The 23,869-nt window shown below is 42.8% G+C and overlaps 1 protein-coding gene across 4 annotated transcripts in view; it reads right to left on the bottom strand.

Moving 5' to 3' along the window:
- The window catches only part of LOC127573523 (sodium- and chloride-dependent neutral and basic amino acid transporter B(0+)-like), a 75,570-nt gene that overhangs the window by 14,073 nt on the left and 37,628 nt on the right, over positions 1 to 23,869 (bottom strand). For all 4 annotated transcript variants that reach the window (XM_052021830.1, XM_052021831.1, XM_052021828.1 and 1 more), the window contains 3 exons: positions 23,455 to 23,683; positions 15,007 to 15,132; positions 10,621 to 10,739 (listed from right to left, as the gene is read on the bottom strand). In XM_052021830.1, the coding sequence (XP_051877790.1) occupies positions 10,621 to 10,739; positions 15,007 to 15,132; positions 23,455 to 23,683 (474 nt within the window). The remainder of the gene's footprint in view (positions 1 to 10,620; positions 10,740 to 15,006; positions 15,133 to 23,454; positions 23,684 to 23,869) is intronic.

Genomic DNA, 23,869 nt, shown 5'->3' with positions numbered 1-23,869 from the left:
GTTTAATGAGCTACTGTAAATCAAAAGTGTCTCGCTAAGAATGGGCTAACTATTTCTTTAACTAGCTATATGTTTCCCGCACTAAAAGTTTCCCACGCTCGAGCTGAAGAAGAAGGAGGCCCAGCAGTCATCTTAAGGAGATCAGCAGCCATCTTAAACACAGAGCAGACTATGAATAAAAAAAAGTATAGCCTCTACTTCCTATATATTCTATATATTCCCCCCTTTGAGACCTAACAGTCTCACATAGGGAGAGAATTCAAAAGGGCACGGCATTTAGATGCTAAAGCCAATCATCCCAAAAACGGCTATAATGTACTTTTTGTGCACAAGCCCCATGGATTCACTCTCTATTTCCTGGGCCAGAGGGCCATAAACCCATCCCTCCATAACGGAGACGGGGAAAAAGACCCTGAGGCCCTCACAGACTATTCCCAACATAAACATAGTTGTTGTTCCCAGCGTTATCATCATCATTCAGCACATCTCCCCGAGTCAGATCATAGAGGTATGTTGTTGCAACTTCCTTTTCCTGGGGGTTCGACTCGGCCATTGCCCGAAGTATTGGAAACTGTTTCGCTGTGGCGCGCACTAGAAAGGACTTAAAGAGTGGAAGGAAGCAGCACAAAATAAGTGTAGACATAAGCAATGCCATACTCACAACCATTGCAATTTTGGTTAACCAGGCTCCCCAACCACCTAACTTACTTTCCAGCCAATCAAAAAACCGATGTCCAAACCCTGCATTCTGTTTAACCTCTTTCCTCAAATTTTTCAGTTTATTCATCACCTTAGCAAAGGATCCCTCTGGGCTGGTGTTATTTGGTATAAAAGTACAACAATGTTCCCCAAACAGTACACAGACACCTCCTTTCTTAACTTTCTCACCACTTCCCCTCTTGCACAATGGTCTAGCCCATGTGCCTCTGAAATGAGGGTAGTCAACAAAGGGGTGGGTGCTACCAACAAACCGTCATCCGTGCTCCATAAGCCTTCCTGGTTCCCCTTGGCTCCTCTTTGTCTCCACATTGTTTGTCCTGCTAGAGTTGCCTTACCTTGCATTTCAATTATGTCCTCCATTACGGGTTCTGGGTTCAGACTCACCTGAGGTGCAATAACAGCCAAGCAGCATCCAGAGGCTTTCTTGGCTGCTTCATCCGCAGCCTGATTTCCCTTTGTCACTATGTCATTTCCATTTTTATGTGCCTGGCACTTTATAATAGCCAACGCTTTAGGTTTCATCATCGCTGTTATTAAATCTAAAAGTTGCTGACAATGCTGTATAGGGTCTCTATTCCTTTTCTTGAACCCTCTTTGTTTCCATACTGTTGCAAAAAAATGACATACTCTATGAACATATGCTGAATCTGTATAGATATCAACTTTCTCACCCTCCATCATCTCACATGCTGCTGTCAGAGCCTTAATCTCTGCTAATTGAGCTGAACAGGCTTGCGGACAAGCTTCCAGCCTAATTGTTTTAAACTTAGACTGATTCTGTCGCACCACTGAAAACCCTGCGTGGTTCCCATCGTGGTCCCTGTAGCAAGAGCCGTCCACAAACAAAATCTTTTTTTCCTCATCATCCAACGGTTCTGACTGTAAGTCCACTCTTAATTTGGCAAATATCATCGTATCCCTCACACACTCATGGGGCTCCTCCTTCATAACCCAGTGGAACATAATCAGCTATGTTACTTGTGGTACACCTTTGTATAGTTCTGTCTGGAAATGTCAATAACATCCGAAATGCAACTATCCTAGCTGGTGTCAGTACAAACTTTCCCTTTTCCAATAATTCTGCTACCTTATGTTGTGTGTACAGAATCACAGGATAACCCATGGTCACAGATGATGCTTTCTCATAAGCATAGTGCAATGCTGCCAGTCTCGCACTATAATATGCTATTGGCTGTTTTGTTCTCCCTATGCCCATCTCCTGTGTCAGCACTGCTGCAGCATAACCTTCCTGTCTGTTAGACACATAGAGATGAAAGACCTTTTCATAATCAGGCAAAGCTAGCACTGGGGCTGACTGCCATTCCTGCTGAAGAGTGTTAAAAGCTATTTCTGCCTCCTCATTCCATTGCATAACACCCTTCAAGTCTGTATGTCCAGCTTCCTTCATCATTTTCCTCAATGGCATCACAATTTCAGCATATTCTCCAATCCAGTCTGAACTGTATCCTGCCATTCCCAAAAATGTCATCATCTCTCCTACTGTCTGAGGTTTAGGAGCCTTAGTTATCGCTGCAATTTGATCCAGTGCTATCGACTTTGCTCCCTTAGATATTAATCTACCCAAATATTCTGCCTGCCATTTACAAAACTGCGGCTTCTTTCTGGATACTTTATGACCTCCACATGCCAATCTTTCTAACAAGGCCAGAGTATCCCGCTAGCACTGTTCCTCACTTTTGGAGCAAACTGTAGCGACTCACCGTATGAGCAAGCGAACCGGCTCGCCGGTCGGGTCGCGCGTCGTTGAAGCGGCGAGGCCCAAGATCACGGTGGGCCTTCATCTTCCCCGAGCGACAGGGAGAACCCGCACACGGAAAGGTTTGATGATGTGGCGTATACGTCATTGCCATTTTGAGTGGGCGGGAACAGGCTCTCTTAAAAGGCCCACGCAAGGCGGGAAAATAAACCGGTTCTGTTCTGAAACTCTACGACTAGTGTCTTGTGTTCATTCCACGATAGCAACCGCTACACAACCAACAAATCATCCACATACTGTATCAGTGTACTTTCCAATGTTATACCCTCTAGGTCTGCCTTCAATGCCTGGCTAAAAATATGCAGTGAATGCTTAAATCCCTGCAGCATCCTCGTGTAAGTATACTGGTTATCTCTGTAAGTGAAAGCAAACAAATACCAGCATTGCTTTGCCAAAGGAATGCTGAAAAAAGCCAAACATAAGTCAATCACCGAAAAACAAACTGCCTCTGGTGGCACATTAGTCAACAGCGTATGTGGGTTTGGGACTACAACTGGCCAATCTTCACTGCTCGCAGATCACGTACCAGTCTCCACTTGGACTTGTCTGCTTTCAAGACAAGTAACAGTGGAGTATTACAGGGGCTACTCGTGCTCTCAAGCACTCCTACCTCAAGCAATCCCTGTATTGTTCGCGCTATTCCTTCTTCTGCTTCTGGTTTCAAGGGATATTGTGGCCTTCTAGGTGGAATCACTCCCTGTTTTAGTTTTATTTCTACTGGGCTTGCTGATTTTACTCTTCCTACATCTGTATCGTGTTGTGACCATAAAATGACTGGCAGTGCCTCTAGCCTTTTATCCTTCTGCTGGCCCTCTTCTTCTACTAGCAATGTCATATGTCGTTGAGGGGTTACCTTGACCTCCTTAGGGTTTCCTACCATCTCTATGTCTATTGCTACTCTGACATAATTATCGTCCCCAGACTTCCAAACCCTTGTTGTCACTATCTGCCAATCAATAATTGTTCCTACTTGCTTCACCATGGGCTCCAAATCTTTGGACTGGTATCCCTCATTTACTATCAGCGTTACATGGGGTGCAGCTCCTGGCACCCTGTACCATTTCTCCAGAAATGCATTTTGTTTTATTTGTTTCCCTATTATTATTGCCTCACCTTTTAAATGCTGCTGAGTATTTACTTCATTGTGCCATTGTCTCTCTATTTCTTTACACTGAGTTTCATCAAAAATCACTGTACAATGTAACTCAGTCTTAGGTGGCTTGGCCTTAGGTAATATTGCCAGACCGCTCTCTTTCCATTTTCTCCAAATTTTCCAGACTTGGTCTTCTATGTCCCCTATCCAATACACATTCGGTCTTTCAGCTGCCTGCACCACTAGCTGAGTGCTTATTTTTCCCATGCTTAACCCCTTCAGGGTGCATTCTTATTTCAATCCCAGTTTTAGTAGTGCATCTCTGCCTAACAAATTGATTGGGGTTCCTTTGAACACTAAAATCGGCAAAACTATTTCATTATTTCCCATTTTTAAACTCACTGGAGCTGTAAATCGTGCTAACTGTGCTTTTCCCGAGACCCCTACAGTTTTAACAAACTTTCCTGACATGGGAAGGTGGAAGGCGTATTGTGGCTGTATACAAGTGTATGTGGCTCCAGTATCTATCATCATTGGTGTTATTTGCCCTTCTAGAATGATCTGAACAATGGGCTCTTCTTCCCACCCGCATTCTCTGGACACCCCTAGCACCTTCTGTAGGGGTTGACAGGTCCGGTCGGACCTGCAGGGGCTGGTCCTTGATTAAACTGCTGCTCTCTACTCATTGATTCCTGCTGAAATGTGGCAGGCCAAGGTTTGTAAGGACAGTCTCTCCTGATGTGCCCTGGTTGATTACATCCCCAACACAATCCTCCTGTCCCTCTTCCTATCTGTCTGTTCACTGGCCCTTTTTGCCAATTTCCTCTCTGCCCTCTTCCTTGGAAGTTCCAGTCCCGGCTATTTTGCCCCTGATATGGCGTTTGAGGAAACGCTCCCCCAAAGACGTTTATTACTGGCATGGGGCTTTCTGGCCCTTGTCTGGCAGTATAATAGGTTCCTCCAGAAGCTGGCGCTTCGTTCATTTCTGTAGGCACAGTCAGATCAGTTGTTCCTGGCAACATCTTTTTGCCTTTTTCTTTTTCTTTCTTTTTAAGCTCCTCAAGCTGCATCTGTGTCAGCTTTCTTTTCACCTCCTCCTGCTGTTCACTCAGCTTTTGTTTGTTTTTTCGGTATCTCTCCACTGCTTGGACTACGTGGTCCCTAAATTCTTGGTGGGACATCGACGTCAGCCCTACCACCTCCTCGAGTCTGGACTTGACTTGGGGGTGCAGTGCATCTACAATAGCAGTCCGAAACAACGTGGTCATCAACTGGTTGCCCTCCACCTCTTGCTCTGTTTCCAGTCTCCACTTTTTCAACTGGTTTTCTAGGTACACTGCCGGGTTTTCAGTCTCTCCCAGTGGATCCCCTTTTAAAGCTTTGGGGTCCACTTTGGGCGGATAGCAGTCTCTGAGGGCCCTCCATACCCTATGCCTCACTCGGTCAAAATCGCTTCCATCAACATTTGGGTTGTCCGCCACATTCGTTAAGCCAGCTGAAATCATCAGTTCTCTTAGTTTTGAGGTTCCCACTACCTTCACCAGTAGTGCCTTCAAGTCACCCATTGCCAGTAAATGTCCTGTGGTCTTGTCCTCAAAGTCTCTAATTCATTTTCCCGCTCCTTCATATATACTGAGTAATGCATTTTTTTAACCCTTCCCGGTCCTGGGACCCCAAGGAATGTGCTGTGGCTGTCCTCCTCCTTTCACCAGTAGGGGGTGTAATCCCACTCTGTCTCTTCCCGATCCCTGGCTTTCTATTTCATCCTCTGACTCCTCACCACTCTCTGATTCTGTCTCTATTTGTATTTTCTGCCACGTCAACCTTTCCAGGGTTGCTTTTCTCCCTCGCTTCTCTTTTTGTTCTCTCCCTAGATTTCTTTCTTCCCCCTTCTATCTCCAGCAGTCCTCTCACTACCAGGCATTGTTTCAGGTTCCCTTCGTCTGGATAGGGAGGGGGGTTTTCTGCTCCTCTTAAATCTGGATATAGAGTCGACACTTCCTCCTCTTCCTCTGTAGGGAGTTGTTTTTCTAACTCTTTGGCACCCTGTCTAGTTACTATTGGTGCCTGATATGCTTTCCTTATCCTTTCTCCTCCCGTCCTAAAGAGTTTTAGTATCTCTGCCTCCTGCTCCCTCTTCTGGTTTCTTTTTTTCAGATTTGTCTTTCATTTCCTCACACAGACTTAAGTCAAAATTTCCCTCTTTTGGCCATTTTGTTGATAGATTTTTAGTTCTCTTTTCCCATTTTTCCAAAATTTTTGTGGTATCACTTTTAGATACCGGACATTTTTTACTTAATATTTCAACTGCAGTTCCTTTTCCAATCATGTTGTTTTACAGGGTGTTTTTCAGAATCTCACAACTCACTTGTTAGCGCTATTGTTCCTTGTACTACTTCTACACCTAATTCTATAATTTTTATTGCCTAATTTGCCGGCTTTTGTATTATTTAATCTTATCCAATTTATCAAAAGATTCTTACCTCTTTTGTTCTGCCCGTGCAGACCCCTTCCTAGGGCGGTATCCGCAGAACTTTCCTTTACACTCGTCGAAGACTTTTTCTGCCCTGCCCGTTCAGACCCTCGTCTCCTATGAGGCAGTATCCACAGGGACTTCTCTTACCCTGCCCGTGCAGACCCTTGCTCCCTGCAAGACAGTATCCACAGGGGCCCTGCCTGTTCAGACCCTCGTCTCCTACGAGGCGGCATCCACAGGGACTTAACAACACCACATGGAATTTTTACTTTAATCAATCTCTACCCTACTCACCCCACTGCGCAGTTTTCTTGATCAATCCCCTGAATCTCCTTTAATTTCAATTTATGCCAGATTTTTTGGATTGGAGAGACCCTTCGTCAATCGTTTAACACTTCTGCGTCTGGAGACTTCCCACACCCAACAGAGTTTTGGTTCGAATTAACAGCAAAAACGCTTATCTTTTATCTGGGCCGTCACCCTTTACTCTGCTGGTCTCGTGGGGGTCCCCTAGGGACTAGGAAGTGTCCTTGATTTGTCGTTCTTTTCTTATGGGTCTCTTTCCGACCCTGCTCGCAGCGCCAAATTTGTCGTGGTTACCCGCAATAAATAGATGACCAGGAGAAGCAGAGGATTCCTCAAGAAGTTAAACTTTTATTTGCAAAAAAAAGTTGTGACAGCCAGGCAGTCAGTTACCAGTCACCCTCTGACTACTGCTCTCTCTGACTGTCCCCCAGCAAAGCTCGTGGGCCTTTTTTTATACCTTTTTTCATAGCTCAATTACATTGTTACAATCCATCATGTTCTCTCTTATCTTCACAGTTCCATCCTTCACCATTTGCCTCCTTTCACAGTTGTCTCCTGGCTCACAACCATTTGTCTTTCGCCACAGTCATTTCCTGACTCAATCACAGAGTGCCCCAATTATTTATGTGCACTGGGAGTACTGGTACTTATAAAACATTACAATGTGTCTCTATTATTTATGAGTTCTAAGACTCGCTTGCACTTGGCTTATCAGTTATGAAAACTATCAGCTACAGAACTGCTACAAAATCATTAGTCGCACCAGCCACAACAACCATTAGCTACACAATAGATCAACAGTGTCTTCTTAGGAATGGGATAACCATCTGTTTAATGAGCTACAATAAATCAAAAATGTCTCCCTAAGAATGGGCTAACTATTTCTTTAATTAGCTATATGTTTCCTGCACTAAAAGTTTCCCACGCTCGAGCTGAAGAAGAAGGAGGCCCAGTGGCCATCTTAAGGAGATCAGCAGCCATCTTAAACACAGTGCAGACTATGAATAAAAAAACGTATCGCCTCTACTTTCTATATATTCTATAAGGGCAGGGAAGGGGAAAGAGATGGGGTGATGGGGGCTGATGGGATAAGAAAAAGGGGACAGAGGAGAGTAATTACCAGAATTTAGAAAATCAATGTTCATGGCATCAGGTTGGAGACTACTGAGGCGCAATACAAGGTGCTGTTCCTCTAATCTGCATCTAGCCTCAACTTGGCATAGAGGAGGCCGTGGACAGACAAGTCGGTGTGCGAATAGGAAGTGGAATTAAAATAGCTGGCTGCTGGGAGATCCGCCAATCCGTGTTGGGTCTCACCGATGTAGAGGAGGGCGCACCAGGAGCACCGGATGAAAACGGACAGCTTTAATTTTCTTTCCTTCAGTCTTAATCTATTGGGCCACAAGCTGCTCAGCAGCATCAGTCTACATTTCACTGGTGCACAAAGTCAATGTACAACACTCCATTTACTAAAAAATGGTCTTTCTATCAGTCCATTAGGGCAAGCTGATCAATGACCTCAACCCGTGCCAAATGCTATTTCAACTCCCCCTCCCATTCCCTCACTGACCCTGCCTGTCCTCGGCCTTCTCCACTGCCAGGGTGAGGCCAAGTGCAGACTTGAAGAACAATACCTCATGTTCCACCTGGGTAGTCTACAACCTAATGGCATGAATGTTGAATATTCTATTTTCAGGTAACCTGCACTTCCTATGTTCCTGCTTCTTTCTCTCTCCCTTTCCTTCTAACCCACACAGGTCCTCCCACACCTTTTCCTTCTGTTACCTCTCTAGCCCCCTCATCACCCAGATTTGTCCCTTCCCCCACCTGGTTCCACACACTGTTCCTACAGGGTCTCCTATCGCTCCCCCATCAGGTTGCAGCTGCCCATCAGCCCTCTCTTATCTGGTTCGACATCACCTTCCTTACCTATCAGAGTCTATCATTTACACCTCCTGTGCCTCCATTTGTCACCTTCCAGCCTCTGTCTGTCAACCCCACCCCTACCCCTGTCCACCTGACTCCATCTGCCCATCATCCCTCACTTCACCTAGGTCCACCTATCACCTACCAAACCCTGCCTCACCCCTCCTGCTCTCCCCTTTATACTAGTTATCCTCCCTCTACACTCTCAGTCCTGGTGCAGGGTCTCGACATGAAACTGCGACCATTCCTTTCCCTCCACTGATGCTGCCTGACCTCCAGCAGTGGATGGTGTTTTTCTGACTGGAAGTCTGCAATGAGTGGTGTACCATAAGGATCAATAGAGGGACCTTTGGCGTTTGTAATATATACAGTATAAATGACTTGGATGAGAATGCAGATGATCTGATTAGTAATTTGCAGGTGACACAAAAATTGGTGATGCTGTGGATAGGGAAGAAGGTTGTCTAAGGATATAAGGGGTCATAGATCAGCTGGAAGGCTGGGTAGAGTGGTAGCAGATGGAATTTAATCCAGACAATTGTGAGGTGATGCACTTGGAAAGGCGAGTTCTGGTAAGAGTGTAGAATAAATGTCAGGGACCTTTGATGTGCAGAGGAACTTTGGAGTGCAAATCCACAGCTCCCTGAAAGTGGCGACACAGATGGACAGGGTAGTGAAGAAGGGATTTGGTATACTTGCCTTCATTACCGTGGCATTGAGTATAAAAGTTGGGATGTCATGTTGCAACTGTGCAAAACATTAGTTCGACCGCATTTGGAGGATTGTATACAGTTCTGGTTGCCACATTACAGGAAGGATGTGGTAGCAATAAAGAGAGTGCAGAAAAGATTCACCAGGATCTTTCCTGGAATGGAGGGCCTTACTTATAAGGAGAGATTGTATAGGTTGAGTTAATACCCACTAGAATGTAGGAAGTTGAGGAATGACCTTGTAGAGATTTATAAAATTATGAGGGGCATGGAGAGGATAAATAGTCTTTTGGGCACTAGTGGGCACAGATTTAAGGAGAGATGGGAGAAATTTAAAGGCGGTCTGAAGAGTAAGCTTTTTTCACACAGTGGGTGATGGTTATCTGGAATAAGCTGCCAGAGAAGGTGGTGGAGGCAGATACAACTACAATCTTTAAAAGGCATTTGAACAGGTACTTAGATAGGAATGGTGTAGAACAATACAGGTCTAATGCAGGCAAATGTGATTAGTGTTGATGGCCATCATGGTCAGCATGACCAAGGTGGGCCGATAAGGCCCATGTCAGTGTTGTATAATTTTATGCTTCTAGTAGTTGGGATCTGGAAATTTATTGACCTTAAGGTGGTGGAAATTGAATTAATCAGGGCTTTCAAGAGGAAAATGGATAGGTCCTTAAGCAAGAATAATTTGCTGAGCTATAAGAGATAAAGCAAGGGACTGGGACTGATGCTATTACTCCACTAAAATCTAGCAGATTCTTAATGGATCAAATGGCTTTCTTCTGGCAAATGTAGACCCTGTGATTCTGTATGTCATACGGTTAATGCTAGTGATTAAGAATGAACTTCTAAATTTGTCTTAGTATCTTCCCAGTACAGATACACTTAGCATCTTAGTATCTTCACAATACACTGTTTCTTGATAATTCATGCCAATTCTGTTATGGATCTATTAATGTATGTACTGTTTGAACTCTGCCCCACAGCTGCACAGATTCCTGAATTTCTTGGTTTTAATGGGCAGATTGACCTCAGTGTAATATCTCATCTGAAGGAGGGTGACAGCTCTCCCTCAGTTATTGCACCGAAATAGCAATGCAGAGTATTTGAAGAGTCATTGCCTGTAGGGATATAGACCAAAAGATGTGAAGTGGGATTAAACTAAGGTCTAGTTTTGGTTGGTATGCACACAAAGTGAAATAGTCTCCCTCTGTGCTGTTCATCTTTATGATTCTACATGTATGTATCCTTGAAAGCAGGGTAAAAAGTTGGGAGTAACATCATAAATTTTGAATCAAAAGTGAATATTTAAGCGGCTGAGCCAAATTGACAGTGACATACAAATTTAAACTGGCCATTCAACAAAGAAAGGCTTAAAATTAACAGATCCATGATTCATTGGGTAATAACAAAGCTGACTTTCATCACTTTAACCAGACTCTGCTTACAAGAATAATAGATAGGAAAAGTCAGACTTCAGTCATCTTTATGCAATATGAGATAAATGGAAACTCCAAGGCAACACATAAGTTCCTTCTTTACTACTTAATGCTCGGACTGTTCTGACAATAATTTATAGCTACCACTATGTGAAAACGTAGCAAACTCTCACCTGTGTTACACACAAAAAGCCAAGCAGATAAAATAACAAGCAAATGGATATTGTCAGAAGAAGGTGTTTTGACCGTGGAAATTTAGGGATCTGGTCCAGCAGACTGGTGACAACTGTTTCTGATATAAAAGAAAGTAAAATTGGATTAGTTATTAATTAATAATTTGCACTACCTCAGAGAAATCCCAGTGGCCACACCTGGAGTACTGTGTGCAGTACTGGTTACCCCATTATGCACTGGAGGGCATGCAGGCGAGATACACAACAGAAACAAAACAGCAACAGAAAATGCTGGATATAGTCTTCAGGTCAGGCAGAGTTAACTATTCAGATCCAATTTCTCAGAACTAAGAGAGGGTACAGAGGAGATAAACCAGGATGTTGTCTGGGATGGAATGTATCAGCTATAAGGGAAAACTGGTTAGGATGGGTTTATTTATGTTGGAGTGGAGACGGCTGAGAGGTGAGCTGACTGAGCAGAGAAGGTGTGGGAGGGATGCTGTAAACTTGAATTCTACTTCATCAGGAAGGACTGTTTGAGTCCCTGGATGGTGGGAAGCAAAGAAGTGAAAGGACAAGTATTGCCTCTCCTGAAGGTGCATGGCAAAGTTCAATAAGATGAGGAATGACGAAAGAGCACACCAGGAAGTTGCATGGGGAGCAATCCCTTCAAAATGCTGAAAAGACCTGGGAGGGGAATATATGTCTGGTGGTGGAATCTTGTTGGAGTTGGCAGAAAGGTCCTAGATTTCAATTTGGCAAGCTTCCAGGTGATAAGACAAAGACTTCCCATGGTAAATTGGACAAAACTGTGAATGATAAAAATGGCAAAAAGTTCAATAAAGAACTCAATGAAACACAGAGTCATTTATACCATTAGGGGATTGCAAAGGCTGTCACAAATGACGAAAGAAGTAAGGGATGTTAGACATAAAAGCACACGAAAAGTGAAAATGGGAGGCAAAAAACAGCAAAAGATGATAAAACATTGCGGGAATTATAAAAAAGCTACTTACAAGGAATATTAGAATCAGCTAAACAATCTTATAATGAAGAAAATGTTAGTTGTCAGGAGCATTGTGGATACTTTAAAAACTAATGATGATCATGTAAATTAAAATAGGGAAATTAATTAAAAATAGGGAAGTGGCCACAGTGTTGAATGCTTATTGTGTGCCAGTATTGACAGTAGAGAAAAAGTAGCACGCTGAACATACCAAGAAAAATAATATTGAATCAGGGACAGGATTCACCAATATTAAGGTAAGAAAAATAACAGTAATGTTAGTAAAGAGCAATAAATTCCCAAACAATTTAGAAATAGATGAGAACATTGCAGATAACCTAACTAAAATCTTTCAAAAAATTCTTTACTTAGTATCATTTTCTTTATATTAGAAAATTGGGCACATCACTCTGCTATTGAAGAAGCCTCTAAGAGTGGAATGAGGGTATTGTGGAGCATATTGATCAACATCTATTGTTTGAAAATTACTCCCACCTACATTTAAGAACAGAGTGACTGGACACCTTAAAAATGTTCAGTTGTCAGACAGAGCCAGCAAGGGTTTGTAAAGGAAAGGCCGTGCCTAATGAAGCTGGCTGATTTTTTTGAAGAGGCGACAAAAGTGCTGGATACGCACAGTCTGAGAATATTACTGGACTTAAGACATTTGATAAAGTACCTCAGTCGAGGTTTGTTATCTAAAGTTATTGCTGTGGCTAGGAAATTGATTGATAGGTAGAAGAAAGGGTGTAGAGATAATGAGAAACTACTCAAATTGATGGGATGTTACGAGTGACTTTCCACAGAGTTGCTTTTGAGCCACAACTATTCGGTGACAGGATGGAAAGTCATGTATCCCAATTCACCAATGACATAATGAGAGACAGCACTGTTATCAGGGTGGACAGAAGCACAAAAGGAAGGAGGTGTTGTAAGGAAAGAGTAATTTTACTTCTAAAATAAGCTATGGTTACACTGTGCCGTGACTAGTGTGAGTAGTTATGGGAATCATACCACAGGTCAGATATATTGGAATGACAAATGGAGAAGGATCTCTATTCTAAAGGTTAAATTATGAGGAGAAATTAAAGAAACTAGGATTGTATTCTGTGCAATATAGAGATTGGAATATGGATATTTGTAAGAAAACCGGTAATTCTATTTCACGTGAAGAGTAACTTGCTGTGGAATTTACTGCAGGAATTATATTTTGATGTCAAGACCACGCCAACACCTAAGAATGTTGGGTAAATCATTGAGCATAAAAAGGAGGTACTGTACGGAAAGAGGGGAAATTAGGGCATTAAGGGAGCAAATGCAGAGGACAGAGAGGTTCATGGGATTTGGATCATTGTTTAAAATTAAATCCATATTAAATCTTGAGGTCAATATAATCAATCTGATTATATTGACCTAAAGATCTGTCAGTGGTAAAGCAGATCACCAAATTCATTGTTTCCTTTCTCATTCCATGCATTTGCAGCAAGCCTTTTTGAGAGACTGTATGCAGTAGACATGTAGAGGGAATGCCAGGGCACAACAACCATCTCTTCTGGACTCCAGAGACCAGATTTCAATGTGGTATACCTATGGCCTTATCTGGGGCTTGAAAGGAAGCAGAGAGGAATGAAAAGCTTAACCTTGCTTATTAGCCATGCAGAGGGTTTCAAGGAGGGGAGGCCTTCTATATGATGATCAAAAGAAGAGCACTGACCTATAGTTGTGGCTGTAAGACCTAGTCTACCATCTCTCTTGAGAGTTAAAGGCATTGCAGGCCTATCTACGAGTGTTCAAATGATCCTTAGGAAGTGGATGTGCTGATCAGCTGATGGAAGTATTTGCAGTCATATTTAACCTCTCCCTGCTTCAATCTCAGATTCCCACCTGTTTTAAGAAGACCACTATCATCCCGGTACCGAAGAAAAGCAAGGTAACATGCCTCAATGACTACCGACCAGTGGCTCTGACATCCACCATCATGAAGTGCTTTGAGAGGTTGGTCATGGCACGCATCAACTCCAGCCTCCCAGACAATTCGCCTACTGCCGAAACAGGTCTACAGCAGACGCCATCTCCCTGGCCCTACACTCAGCTCTGGAGCATCTGGACAGTAAAGACACCTACGTTAGACTATTGTTTATTGACTACAGCTCTGTCTTCAATACTATAATCCAAAGCAAGCTCATCACCAAACTCCAAGATCTAGGACTCAAACACCTCCCTCTGTAACTGGATCCTTGACTTTCTGACCAACAGACTGCAATCAGTGAGGAAAGGCAGCAATACCTCTAGCATGATTATTCTCAACACTAGTGCCCCACAAGGCTGCGTCCTCAGCCCTCTATTCTACTCCCTATATACTCATGACTGTGTAGCCAGATTCTGCTCTAACTCCATCTACAAGTTTGTAGATGATACCACTGTTGTAGACCATATCTCAAACAGCGATGAGTCAGACTACAGGAAGGAGATAGAAAGCTTAGTGCCACAGTGTCATGACAACAACCTTTCCCTCAATGTCAACAAAACAAAAGGGCTGGTCATTGACTTCAGAAAAGGGGGTGGTGTACATGCACCTGTCTACATCAACGGTGATGAGGTCAAGAGGGTTGAGAGCTTCCTGGGAGTGAACATCACCAATAGCCTGTCCTGGTCAAATCACGTAGATGCCACGGCCAAGAAAGCTCACCAGCGCCTCTACTTCCTCAGGAGGCTAAAGAAATTCAGTATGTGCCCTTTAACACTCACCAAATTTTATTGATGCACCATAGAAAGCATCCTATCTGGATGAATTACGGTTTTATACGGCAACTGCTCTGCCCAGGACCGCAAGAAACTGCAGAGAGTTGTGGACACAGCCCAGCGTGTCATGGCAACCAGCCTCCTCTCCTTGGACTCTGTCTTTACCTCTCGCTGTCTTGGTGAAGCAGCCAGCATAATCAAAGACCCCACCCACCCGGGTCATCCTCTCTCATCTCCTCTTCCATCAGGTAGAAGATACAGGAGCCTGAGGGCACGTACCACCAGAATTAAGGACAACTTCTACCCCTCTGTGATAAGACTATTGAACGGTTCCTTTATACAATGAGATGGACTCTGACCTCACAATCTACCTTGTTGTGACCTCGCACCTTATTGCACTGCACTTTCTCTGTAGCTGTAACACTTTACTCTGCACTGTTATTGTTTTTACCTGTACTACCTCAATGCATTCTGTACTAACCCAGTGTAACGGCACAGTGTAATGAATTGACCTGTACGATCAGTATGCAAGACACATTTTTCACTGCACCTCTGTACAGGTGACAATAATAAACCAATACCAATACCAATATGTATTTGTTCAGGGTAAGAGAGGTATATTACCTGAAGATATTTACCTATATTTGCAAACTGAGTGTCAAGTCCCAGGGTGATCAGCATGGTGAAAAATAAAATGGACCATAGAGGTGCCCATGGCAACTGCACAAGAGCCTCTGGGTAGGCAATGAAAGCCAAACCGAAACCTAAACAGTAAATGCAATTAATATAGTGCAATTAAAGACACATTTCAGATGTTACGGACTCAGTGAAAGTCCCTTTAAGATAGAGAGTGTGTGTGTATGTGTGTGTGGGGGGCGTGCTTACGTCAATAGAAGATAAAGGACGTAATGACGTTGTTGAAGAAGTCAGAAGAAGAAGAAAGAGAGAGAGAGAGAAGGGAGAGAGACACCAGCCTGCTTGTTTTCTCTATCGATGGATGAGAAACAATAACTGTGTTTGCCACTGAAATCCATGTATGGAAGTTGGAAGTAATCCGGTGGAGTTCACTTTGTTGCTGACCTGTAGAAGGAAACGGGTATTTGTGTGTGGACGACCACGGTTCGGATGCTTTTCGGGGTGAGGAAGTCACTACCGAGTAAACACTGAAGTGTCGTTTGGGTTCCATCGTGGAACATTTGGATTTCGTATGTACTCTCTCTATGTTTTTCTACATCTACATCTTATCTTCAGACAACGGTGGTTGTTGAAGAAGCCCTTGCTCATGTTTCACCTTATGGCTTGCGGAACTGAACTTTAAGAACCATTCAGGAACTGGGAGTTTTGGACTTTGTCACACACACACACGAAGAGTTTAGTTTTGGGGTTAACGTTCGAGGTTTAACATTCTTGAATTCTAACATACTAACATTTTTTTTAACTTTTATTTTACGTATTATCATAAGTAGTGATTAATAAAATAGTTTTTAACACTGAATCATGCTCAGTGTGTTTCTTTTGTTGCTGGTTTGTGACACAGAGGAAAACAATAAAGAGGACAGAAGATGCTGGGATTGCTCAGAAGGTCAGGCAGCATCAGTTGAAACAGAAACATAGCTTAAAGTTTCAGGCTGATAACCCCAGATTCTGGGAGTTAACTCTTTTCCGTTTCTGCTGAAGGTTTATTGACCTGAAATATTAGTTCTGTTTCTCTCCTCACAGATGCTGCCTGGCCAATATCCCAATACTTTCTGTTCTTATGTCAGACTTTTAGCAGATAGTGGTTTTTTTCTGTTTTTCAGAGGAAAATAGTAACTTGAAATCTTATAACTGAAACAAACTAATTAATTTGAAATCAAATTTTTCAAGTCTATACATGTGCTCCTTTTGAGAGATTGGAAAACAAATAAAATTGCGGATGTTGGAATCTAAAACAAAAACAAAAAATGCTTACAGAACTCAGCCTGTCAAGTGGCATCTGTGGAAAGAGAAACCAGTTAACATTTTGGGTCAAGGGGAAGAGTGGAGGGTTTGGAGTTTTCATTGTTGGGGCGAGAAGTGAGGTGTAAGACAAATGACTTATGGCATTGGTTAAGACATCAGGTGAGAAGGAGCAGAAGTACTGAATGCTAGGGAGGTATTTTATAGAAACAAGGTGAGCAGGATAATGGGAAACAGTAAAAGTGAGCAAAAAGTTAAATGCTGGAGGAACTCAGCGGACAGTCCATGTTTTCCCTCCACAGATGTTTCCTGACCCGCTGAGTTCCATCAGCAGTTTGCCTTTTGCTCCAGATTCTAAATTCTTCAGTCTCTTGTCTCTCTAATAAGAGAAAGCAGTTTAACTGAATATTGGAAAATTCTATGTCCATTTTAGAAGGTTGCAAAGTTCCAAGATGGAGCATGAAATATTGTTGCTCTAGTTTATCTTGGGCCTCACTATGAAAGCAGAGGTCATCACAGACAGGCAGGTCGGAATAAGAATAGGATTGAGAATTAAAGTGATGTACAACAGGAAGTTCAGGATCACTGTGGACTGAGTGCAGGTCCTTTGTAAAGTGATCCTTCAGGCTGTAATTGGTTTCTATAATGTGAATATTGAATGCAAAAGACTCTTTGGGCACCTGGATGGTGAGAAGGGAAACGATGAATGGACAGGTGATCCATCTCCTTTGGTGCATGGAAAGGTGCCAGGGACATGGAGTAGTGGGTGGGCTTGGGAGAAGGAGTCATGAATTGAATGGTCCCTGTAAAGTGCAGAAAGGGGAAGATAGGAGAAGATGTGACTAGTTTTGGGATAGTATTGGATCTGGCAGAAATTGCAATGGATAATGCCATGAATACAAAGTCTGGTGGGGTGGGAGGTGAGTATTTAGGGAACTCTATCTTTGTTCTGTCCCAGAAGTGAGAGCAGATATGCGGGAAATAGAGGAAATGTGGTTGAGAACTTCATCTATTGAGGCAGAGGGGAAGCCATGTTTTAGGAAGGAGGAGGACAGTTCAGGGGCAACAGAGAGGAAGGGCTCATCATTGGAACAAAAGCAACTGAGACAAAGATACTGGGAAAAAGGAATGGTGTTCCTACAGGAGGCAGGGAGAGAATATATAGTCAAGGTGGCTGTGGGAGTAAAAGATGTTAGTGGATAGTTTATCTCCTGATTTGGTGACAGAGAGATCCAGATGGGGAAGTGAAGTTCAGAGATGGATCATGTGAATGTGACAGCAGGGTAGAAATTCACAGCAAAAGTGATTAAACTTTCGAGTTCTATATGGGTGCAGGATGCCATACCAATGTTCAGAGAAATAGTAGGGAAAGTGATCCCAAATTAGCCTGAAACAAGGCCTTTTCCACACATCCAACAAAAAAGACAGGCTTCTACTTTCTACCCACACCTCTACTTCCTCCCCATGATCCACAAATAGGACTGTCCCAGTAGACCTGTTGTTTCAGCCTGCTCTTACATGGCAGATCTCTTTGAAGTTCTTCTTGCATTTTCTATTTCTATTGCATATTGAAGATCATAAGGTGTGCATTGTTAACAGACTGCTCTAATTGAAAACTTGGAAAGAGTGAAATTCACAAGTAAATAGTGAGTAGGCATTGAACAAACATTAATATAACATTTGAAATTTCACATAAAACTTCAAAAAATCTATTTCAGTTTAGTTAACAATTTTTTAAAAAATGCCTATTTAAAAAAATGCAGTTACCACCTGTCAACTAACTAACAGTATGTGATTTCCTGATCATGAGTATTTACTGAGTCAGATTTGCAACTTGAGTATGACTCAAAAGGCAGGTAAGAGTAAACAGTTATCTGCTGTTGAAAAGAGTGATTATAAATAAGGTACGTCAGAAACAGGTGCTGAAGTTAAGAATTTTGTAAAAATAGAAATTTGGTGTGGAGGCAGAGGAAGAGTGGCATAATGGTTGGTACTGTTACTTCGCAGCTTTAGTGACCCAGGTTCATTTCTCACTTCTGATAACATCTATGTGGAGCTTGCATGTTCTCTCTGCGACTGTATGGGTTTCCCTGGATGATTTGGTTTCCTCTCACACCCCAAAGACAAGTAGATTAATTGACTGCTGTAAATTGCATGTGGATAGGTGACAGGAGAATGAGAGGTGTGAGATGTGAATTGATGGGGTTGCAAGAGGCAAAATAGGTTTAGAGTGAATAGGTGGTGCTTGATGATCAGTGCAGAAGGGTTCATCTCCCTGTGATATGATTCTGTGAGGTGTTGCTTTTTGGTACCATAAGTTGTTCATATAAACTTAAAGCAGATATCCTTTAAAATTTTGTTACAACATTTTGGTGCAAAGAAATGTCTATATAAAAATTATTACAATAGACTAAAAGGAAGATTTAAGTATTTCAGACTGAGATATTTTTTCCCGTGGTTGAAATGTCCAATACCAGAAGGCATGCATTTGTGAGAGAGGGTAAGTTCAAAGGAGATGTGTGGGGCAAGTTTTTACACAGAGTGGTGGGTGCCTGGAATACACTGCCAGGGGTGGTGATGGAGGCAAATACGATAGAGGTGTTCAAGAGGCTGCATGAATGTGCAGGAAATGGAAGGATCTGGATATTGTGTAAGCAGAAGGGATTAGTTTAGTTTGGCATTTGATTACTAATTTAATTAGTTTGCCACAACATTGTCAGCCAAAGGGCCTGTTTCTGTGCTGTACTGTTCTATGTTCTATATGGCAGAGAAGATTGTGTGTCTAGACCACAACATATGCAAGACTGACCTCAATTAATGCACCTGTACTAGGTCACTTGAATCTTGACTCTCAGTGACTGAGCTGGAAAGCAAGTTAAAGATACCCCAATGCAAAACAAAGGGTGTTGAATATCTGGACAGTCACACCACAAAGAATGGAATAGGATTAGTTGGTGAAGAGTGGTGAACAGAGGAAGGGAAACCAAAGGAGACAGGCAATGAGTACATACAAACACTCCTCCATTCAAACAGATAGAATATGCTTGTCAACCCTGAGATTAAGTAAAGCCAGAATGAATTCCTTGGCATCTTCTGAAGCTGGTATTTTGTTTTATCTAATGCACAATTTCCAGCCATCACTCTTCTTACTTTCTTTGAAGCTTCTGTTTAGAAAACCTGGCCAAGTTGGGGGAGGCTATTAGAAAAGTGGTGCGAGAGAATCTGGGTGGATCAGGAGAGAGAAAGGAACACATGTGCAAGTTACCTGAAAGTGGAGAATTTTTGATTCCACAGAGGGATAAAAGAAGAATCAGGGATAGTGGGAGTGGCCATCTAGGAAGTGGCCATTTTTGAGGGGTTCTGAGTTCGAAGTACTGCTGCTGAGGTCAAAGTGTGGGCTTTGGTTGAGCATCAGGCTTCAGTGAGCAGTGATCAGGTAATCTTGTTGTCTTCTTTCTCAGTAGAGGGGTATGATAATAAAGGAAATGGGAGCTAGGAGTATGCTCCTCCTGCAGGATGTGGAAGATCGGGGACATTTCCAATGACCCTGTTGACTATGCCTGTAGGTAGTGTGTCCAGTTGCAACACCTGTCTGACCGCACAGTGTGGTTGGACTCACTAGAGAGCATCTGAGATCCAGAAAATGTCTTAGGTGGCATGTTCAGCATGTTACTCATGCTGCAGGTACAGAAAGAAAGGAGATGGTTGACCAGCAGGAAGGGCAGTTAGGGCAGGCACATAACATAGGAGTCCCCTGTGGTCATTCTCCTCTCAAACAGCTATAAGATAAGTAAGATAAGATTTCTTTATTAGTTACATGTACATCGAAACACACAGTGAAATGCATCTTTACATGGAATGTTCTGGGGGCAGCCCGCAAGTGTCGCCATGCTTCCGGTGCCAACGTAGCATGCCCACAACTCCTAACCCATACATCTTTTTTTGGAATGTGGAAGGAAACCGGAGCACCCAGAGGAAACCCACACAGTCACGGGGAGAATGTAGAAACTCCTTACAGACAGCAGATGGAATTGAACCTGGGTCGCTGGCCCATTCTGGATGCTGTTCTGGATAGTGTTGTGGGGATGACATCTCAGAGGAAGGTGACAGCAACAGTCAAGTTTGTGGCACCATGGTTGGCTCTGCGACACAGCAGGGAAGGGAAAAGTCTGGGCGGCCAGAAGTGGTGGGGGATTCATTAGTGAGGGGCATTTCCCTGGCCAAGCGTGAGACTCCAGAATGACCTGTGGCCTGGTGCAAGGGTCAGTGATGTCTCAGATCAAGTAGAGAACATAATAAAGGGGGAGGGAGAACAATCAGAGGATGTTGTACATATTGCTGGTAAAAACAAAGGTAGAAGGAGAAGTGAGGTCCTGCAAAGTGAACTTAGGAAGTTAGGAAGAAGGTTAAATTGCAGGATCTTCGGGGTCTTAGTCTTGGGATCTTAATCTCAGGGTCTTATTCCCTGTTCCATGTACAAATGATGGTAAAAACAAGAGAATAAGATAGATGATTGTGCAGCTGAAGAGCTGGTGTAGGGGAAAGGGCTTTAGGTACTTGGATCATTGGGATCACTTCTGGGGTAGGTGGGAGCTGTATAAGAAGGACAGGTTATACTTAAACCAGAGAGGGAGCAATATCATATCATGAGTTCATTCACACAACTCAGAAGAGTTTAATTTGGCACTTAGGGAGATTGACTCAGATGTTGAGGATAAATCAAGCAGGTCCAGTGGGCAGAACAGACAGAGGCAGTTATGGGAGCATGAGAGGGCTTGCAGGAAAACTGCATTTATTTTAATGCAAGGATCCTTAGAGATTAGTCAGATGGGCTTAAAGCAGGGATCAGCACATGGAATTATGATATTGCAGTCACAGAAATTTGGCTGAGGGAAAGGCAGGACTGGTAGCTTAATGTACATTTGGAAAGGCTGGGGCAGATCAAAGATAGTCAGCATGGCTTTGTGCAGGAGAAATTCTATCTCACTAATTTGGTTGAGTTTTTTAAGGAGGCAACTCAGATGATTGATGAAGGCAGGGTGGAAGATGTTATCTATATGGACTATTGTGAGGCATTTGGCAAGGTCCCGCATGATAAGCACGTCTATAAGGTTAAAGCAGGTGGGATCCAGGGCAGGCTGGCAAATTGAACTCAGAATTGGCTTGGTGATAAGAGGCAGAAGGTAGTGGTGGAAAGATGCTTTCCTGACTGGAGGTCTGTGACCAGTTGTGTACCACAGGGACTGGTGCTGGGACCTTTGTTGTTTGTGATATATTATAATGACTTGGATGTGAATATAGGAGGTTGGATGTGATTAATAAGTCTGTGGATGACACGAAAAATGGTGGGGTTGCGGATATTGAGAAAGGTTGTCTGAGGCTAAAACAGGATATAGATCTAATGGAAAGTTAGGCAGAGCGTTGGCTGATGGAACTTAATCCTGACTCATGTGAGGTGATGCATTTTGGGAAGTTTGAAAGGACATATACAGTAAATGGCTGAGCACTAAGGAATATTGATGTACAGAGCAACCTCGGGGGCTCAAGTCCATAGTTCCCTGAAGGTGGCAACACAGGGAGTCAGGGTGGTGATGAAGGCACATGTCATGCTTCGTGCTTGCCTTCATTGGTCAGGGCATAGAATATAAAAGTTGGAAAGTTATGTCTTAACTTTACAAAACACAGCTCAGACCATACTATTGTGTGCAGATATGGGGGCCACACTATAGGAAGAATGTGATTGTACAGGAGACAATGAAGAGAAGTTTCACCGGCATATTTCCTGGCTTGGAGAACTTCAATTGTGGGGAGAGACTGGATAGGCTGAGGTTGTTTCCCTGGAGTGAAGGAGGCTGAGGGGTGACCTGATAGAGGAATAAAAAATTGTGAGAGGCATAGATAGGATAGATAATCAGAATCTTTTTCCCGTGGTTGGGATATCAAACATAAAAGGGCATGGATTTAAAATGAGAGGAAGGAGTTTTAAAGAGGATCTGAGGGGAAGGTTTTTTAACAGAGGGTGGTTGATATCTGGAATGCACTGCTAGAGGAGGCGTTGGTGAGACTGTAAGAGTGAAGCAGGCGATCAAGTTGGGTAGACTTATAAAGAAATAAAGGATGTAAGACTGCAGTGTGTGTTTGTGTATGGGGCACTGGCGATTTTATTGATGTTTTTCTCTTCTTTTGTGTCCATCCACCAAAATCACTTTTCTTTCCAGTGATAAGTTTCAACTCTCTGAAGTAGGCATTGGTAATTGCAGGTATCAGGGTCTGGTGGCAAATCCCTAATTCACTATTAGCTCATCTCTGCTGCATTGAGTGTCGAGGCAAGTTATGGAGTTTCATGTTGGCCATTCATCTTCTGTCTCTGCAGAAAGCTGTTCAGTTGCTCTCATATCCATTGGCTTTTTGGGGAGGCCAAAGAGGTTGCCAAATAGTAAATATGGCTTATTAAACCATTGAAATCTCATTTAGACATTACGGAATAAAGACAGATTTTTTTCAGGCTTTTAACAGTTCCTAAATATCTACAGTTCTCATCAGATCACTGATTTCTGAAGATTTCTAAATGGAGGACTTTGGACTGTGTAGGAGGGAAGGGTTAGATTGATCAGGGAGTAGGTGATTATACAGGTCGGCACAAAATCGTGGGCCAAAGGGCCCATACTGTGCTGTACTGCGCTGTGTACTATGTTCTATTATCCTGGAGAGAGTGAGAAAATGGCACCCCAATGGAGGAGTAAGGACTTAACTGTATGGCTGAATACTGACTACCCTCACTACAGCTGCAAATCTGGGGTCATGGTTATTTATGATGAGAGCCAATTGCTTTGCATATTTATGCTTTGATAATTTCATGTTTTTGCACTTTAAAGGAATATGCCAAATGAACAAATTTGAAAACCTTCAAATATTCCAGCTCATTTTTCAGCTCCAATCCTCTCCTGGTATAATCTACCCATTTAATTGGGTGATCCTTTAGTTCCTGAATAGTGAATCCAAGTAGTGATTCTTGTTAGTCTCTGCATATTGAAACAACAGTGTATAATTTTAGTGTATAATATAATTGAAAATGATTGATTTTTGAATAATGGTTAAAGTTAAGTAACTGTGAATGGTTTTATTTTTACACACCAGTTCTGAATTACCTGACTGAGCAACCTCTGAAACAGGCTTGTCTTGTACATGAGCCATGTGACCAAGGACAGAGAAGATGGAAAATCCAGCAAACACACTCGTAGCACAATTCACAACACAAACAATGATGGTATCAGTGTAACAGTCGTTGTGGAATTTGTTGTAGGAAGAAAGTGCTGTTAAACCTCCGACCGCCACTGCAGTAGAAAAAAAAATTTGTGTGGCAGCATCCTTCCAAACCTGGTAAGTATAAGGTACAATCAGTCAACAACCAGAGACTCAAGCTCAGTCACTGCAGTACACAAAGCTAAATTTAACTCTGCAGAAAAATGAGTGGTTTAGACTTCCAGCTCAGTGGTGCCTTGGCTGAGTGAAGGTCTAACGGATCAACAGTATCTATATAAAGGGATGTGTGCAGCTTTTGTT

This window comes from Pristis pectinata, chromosome 8 (genome assembly GCF_009764475.1).
Source record: "Pristis pectinata isolate sPriPec2 chromosome 8, sPriPec2.1.pri, whole genome shotgun sequence".
Classification (NCBI taxonomy): Eukaryota; Metazoa; Chordata; class Chondrichthyes; order Rhinopristiformes; family Pristidae; genus Pristis; species Pristis pectinata.
Note: the sequence above shows the minus strand (reverse complement) of the source record. Positions and strands in the feature narration are given on the sequence as shown.